This window comes from Orussus abietinus, unplaced genomic scaffold, assembly GCF_000612105.2.
Source record: "Orussus abietinus isolate OABI.00-Male unplaced genomic scaffold, Oabi_2.0 scaffold301, whole genome shotgun sequence".
Classification (NCBI taxonomy): Eukaryota; Metazoa; Arthropoda; class Insecta; order Hymenoptera; family Orussidae; genus Orussus; species Orussus abietinus.
The window spans coordinates 38,493-43,699 of NW_019394450.1; the positions used below are offsets into that span (position 1 = coordinate 38,493).

At 36.3% G+C, this 5,207-nt stretch overlaps 1 protein-coding gene across 1 annotated transcript; it reads left to right on the forward strand.

Moving 5' to 3' along the window:
* Window positions 1–272: 272 nt before the first annotated feature.
* On the forward strand, window positions 273–4,920 carry LOC111673971 (the record flags this gene model as incomplete). The annotated part of the gene is given in 12 exon segments (XM_023432394.1): window positions 273–450; window positions 758–1,129; window positions 1,209–1,439; window positions 1,649–1,879; window positions 1,967–2,126; window positions 2,430–2,570; window positions 2,757–2,902; window positions 3,275–3,472; window positions 3,791–4,003; window positions 4,006–4,301; window positions 4,534–4,648; window positions 4,727–4,920. Coding segments are annotated over 12 exon segments (2,475 nt in total), but the record flags the coding sequence as incomplete, so codon positions are not given.
* Window positions 4,921–5,207: the final 287 nt, after the last annotated feature.

Genomic DNA, 5,207 nt, shown 5'->3' on the forward strand with positions numbered 1-5,207 from the left:
ATTGTACAATATTATTATTAATCTGTACAATTAAGTGCTACTGAAGAACTATTTTGCAGAACGCGATCCTGTGGAAGAACCTTGGCCTCCTAATTGCATTAACAGTCCAACCGAATATAAATACGATGGATTACAGTGGACAAGTGCTAATCAACATCCATGCATTCCGTGGGCTTCGGAAGAAGTACAGGCGACCTTATCATTAATTTATCGGAATTAAATGAAATAGTAAACATTTCATAAACATTGTTTTCTGGACTTCCAACATTTAGGTACCAGAAGACCAACGAAAGGACGATCTTTTTGTTGACACTGCAGTTATTAAAGCTTTAAACAAATGCAGAAATCCTCTACGCGATCCTGAAGGTCCATATTGTTATTCAATTTCATCTGCAGTACCTTTTGTTGTTTCCAAACAAACTTGTTCAGTTCGAAAGTGTGGCTCAACAGGTAAGATAAAGTTATTTCTACCCTTCTATTTTGTAGATTAAATAAAAGTGACAAAACCAGTAGTGCTAATAATGTTACATTCCATAATACATATTGTATACAACTTTTAAACATCATATAGTAAAGAATTTTCTAATGGACCAACTTTTTATTAAACGTATTTAAAGTCTCTTGACACTGACTTATGAAGAATTCTTCAGTTAATATCAAGCAACAATTCCGTAATTAATCTTACCGCTTTAATCGTTGGGCAATAATGATGGTACACTGTTTGAATGAATCTCTTCATATATTGAATTACTTTTAGAGTGCCGAATGGCAGGAACGGCAAACGATTACATTGGAATTTTATCGGTAACACGTTCCGGACTGAAATGCGGGAATTGGATATCCGATTATGATATACTTAACATGATAAATAAGAACAAATCCATGGAGGTCATTAATTCAACGGAAGCACGGGCGGAAGAAGTGAAAAAACTGGGATACCCTCCATTGAAGCCCATGAATCCCACGGATCCTGCTTATTTTAATGATAGTCTTTATCCAGAGCACAGCATCATGAATGCCAGTAATTACTGTCGAAACCCGTCACGAAATATTTTTGGCACCTGGTGCTACACAAAGGATCCATGGATCCCGCAGGATCTGTGCAATGTCAGAGACTGCGAAAAACCTGGTACGGATAAAAGGATCAAAAGAAACCTTTCCTCTAGAAAGCTAACAAATGTGACTGTCGTATCATTTACTGTTCATAGAAGAATGCATATTCCTTGTTAAGGGCCAAGGAATGGGCAGGCGTATGTTCGTTCTACCGGAATACCGGTCCGAAGGATTACAATTCGCTCTAAAGGAATGGGAACCCGACCACCCAGATACAATTACATTTGTCTTTACAGCAGATGATGGGCTGAAATCGCGATACATTTTAAAGATCGGTGCCCAGGATAACGAACAAGTACATTTGTATTACGAAAGCGAGACGGAAGGTACGTAAACCATTGTAACTTTTTTTTTTTTTTCCAGTATACATTCAATCGAAATGCAGTTACCTGCAGTTATATAAAATGGTTACAGAGGTGAATCATCTAAATATACAATTTTATACATTTTATTTCCTAGTATCATTTGTTATTACATACGTATTTAGCTTCCGATTCCTGATTCAATTGAAAAATATTTTAATTATTTTCGAAAGATTTACACTTGGTCAAGAAGAAGACTCTGCCGCATCTGTTATATATGGGAAAATGGAGCCGTTTCGTTTTAAGAATCCCACGAGGTGTTGTCGAGATGTATTACGAGGGTGGAACTCATCCGTTGTTTAGTTGGAATCATCCAGAGCTAGAAAAGGCATTTTTGCCGATTTACTACTTTTATACCAGCGAAAGTGGCAATGCCATCGCTGTCAGCTTCGATTGCCATTCCAGTACGCTATTGTACTATCCATTTTTAATTGACTAAACGGGATAAAGAACTGATATATTTCCTGGTATGGATTTTATTCGTAATTTAGGATGTCACATAGAACATACAACAACTGACAAGTTTACAAGGATATTACCTTTATCCATCTGGAAAACCGAAGAAACACCAACACCGAACAGACTGGAACTTACAATTCGAGCGAAAGGAGTTGTTCTCGTTCCCCTATTTCTGATGTATCAGACGTCAGGGTATGTTTGAATTAAAATAAACAAATGTGTGGGGTGAATTATAAATGATTCCCCTATTTCTGATGTATCAGACGTCAGGGTACGTTTATATTAAAACAAACAAATGTGTAGGATGAATTATAAATGATTCCCCTATTTCTGACGTATCAGACGTCAGGGTATGTTTGAATTAAAATAAACAAATGTGTAGGATGAATTATAAATAATTCCCCTATTTCTGACGTATCAGACGTCAGGGTATGTTTGAATTAAAATTACCAAATGTGTACGATGAATTATAAATGATGACGATACGATTTACAGGTATTACGGTCTGACAATTGGGGAGTTGGGCCAGTGGATATTTTTTATGAGAAATACCTTACCAAATGTTCAAATATTTCATAAACAAAGGGCACCGGGGCCATTATTCACAGCAGACACGTGGACGAATATAACTATAAGGTTTATACTTCATATTCGATAAAGCAATTGTGGTTATTTGTTATCAGAACAATTTGTTACGCTTCATTTTGCATAGTGTAGTTTGTTCTTACAGCTGGCATAACTTCGGTACTTATTTTCATGTATTTCAATGTTTCGGTGACATTAATTATAATGTAGGTACATTCGTCGATTCTTCTTGAACAGGTGGTACGGTGGAACGATTAAAGTGTCATGCAATGAAACAGAAGTTTTTCATTATGAACATCGAACTGCTCTTCTGTTCTACTTTTTTTCTCTCGCTGTTGACCGTGGTGGCTGGGCTACTTGGACGGCGAATTGTTTACCTATAGGTAAATAAAATTTGGCGACATGTGCAAGCAGAATTCCAGATTTATATAATCTTCCTTCTTTATCCCTTTTCACCCCCTTAGGGGTTAAATGTCGAAAAATCCCTTCTTCGTGAGCATCTATGTTACGAACAGAATATACGCTCCGAATTTGCCGTTTTTAACCTCAGCGATTCAGGTCGGACGATGATCAGTCAGCCAAGGACCTTTTTTATACAGACAATTTGACAAAATGTTATCCGTATTTTTGCAAGCATTAATATAATCATTGCTAATGCAATTTTAATAACGTATCTCAAATTCTGCGTATAAACATACCTTAATGTATTTTTAATCATTGATGCATTTTTAAGAGAGTACCATGCTTCGCTTCAGACATTGATGGTGATGCTGAAGATGGTGGTTGGTCAGAATGGGGACCATGGGCATGTAGTGTAAGCTGTAATGGAGGTATTGGAACCAGAAAGCGACTTTGTAACAATCCAGCACCAAATGTAAGAGGAGAACCGTGTTTAGGGCCGAGTACCATGTCAGGTAGATGCAATATGAACACTTGCGGAGACATAACTGAAGGTATAAAATAATGCATATCATATTTTTATAGCAATTAATTTACGTTTCAACTCGCAAAAATCACCCTCCAAGCACTTAACTAAGCTGTCATTTGTTTCTATGAATATGAAACCTACTTGTATTTTTCATATTTTGGTTTCATAAAAACATTAAAATCTTTCTTGATAGAATCATGCGTATATTTTCTAAACTAATAGAGTACTAGCTTTGAAAAATATCTTATGAATTATAATTAAAAACGATGATGTTCGTGGTACTTTTACAGGGAACGGATAAGGACATATATGGTATACATTTAATACATAATATTTGTTATAGACACGATTACGATGGTAAGGAAACGGATTCGCAGAAATTTTACGTCCCTTACTGTAAAAGAAGGTAATAAAATAACAATTCCATGTGACCCTGACATTATTGTTCCAATTAAAAGCGAGTCGCCTAAGTCTCACATCAGGTGGACCCATAATGGACTTTTTGTCAAAGAGGCGAATGACAGGTTTAAAATCCAGGATCATGACATCGGTAAGACAATTTGGATTTGGTTAATTAAAATGTTTTTGTTCTTACAGTTGTGAACAAAGCAGTGCTAAATGATTCTGGAGTTTACGCCTTAACACTACATCGAGTGGATGGTTCGCATATGATTTTCAAAGTAGTTACTTTAGCAGTGATTCCAGTTAAAAGTATTGTTAAAATTCGGGAAACTTTACCCTTTTCCGTGACATGTCACTGTATCGTTTTGGGTTATGTTTACACCGACCTTAATGTTGGTTGGTTGATCGATGGTAAAACATGGAAGGATTACGGTATTACGATGCCCGTGGTCGTAAGTAACTCTTTAAACATGCATTTATTATTTAAATAACATTAAAATTTATCTAAAGGTACACATTCGGTCTACGCCGATAAATCTGTATATTTTCACGTGGCAAGGCCATCAGTCGTAAATAAATACTTTAGATATTAATTCTTATTACATTTTAAGAGCTTTTTATACTTCTTATATATGTGCCCGTTTGGAACTACGATTTCAGAGTTGAATTTTATTATTTTCTAAGGTAAACACGGATCACATTGCTGCGATAAATAAATCACATAATGGCAAATGGACGTGTGTGGTAGAACAAGGCGATTTAGATTTTAAGTGGACGACCAATATAATCATTGTAAAAGGTAATTCAATTCCTTAACCTTCTTTGAAGCAATCAATTAAAATATATATTTTATGTTCGACGTATCGAATACTCGTAGTATTGGGTCCTCCTAATTGGAGAACCCATTTAATGGAGGACAGATTGACGAGGCCAATTTTTGGCAAACTCCCGAACGAGTCATTTGTTGCTATTGCTGCTCTGGTGATTTTTATCATACTGACGTCATGCATATTGGTTGGCTTTGTCGGGCTTTTAAGGTACTTCTGTCAGCCGACTAAGTCCATGAAATAGAAAGAAAACTCTGTCAGTAATTATTAATATAGATTCCGCGAAAGCTTGAAAGCAGAGATTGCAAATGGAGGAAGAGTCCCGAGAAGTAGTAAAACATTAATAAAGGAAATATTCAAGAAGGATGCGGAATCACCTCGTCAGAAGCTCTTAAAGAGCGACGAAGAAAATGGCGTGAACGGTGAACCTGTTCAAGATGAGGCAAAACAGCTTCCTGCTGCAGAAAGTCTGAAAGAGACGGAGAAAGAAAAAGTACCTTCGAAATCCAAAATAGACACTCCTACGCAAAA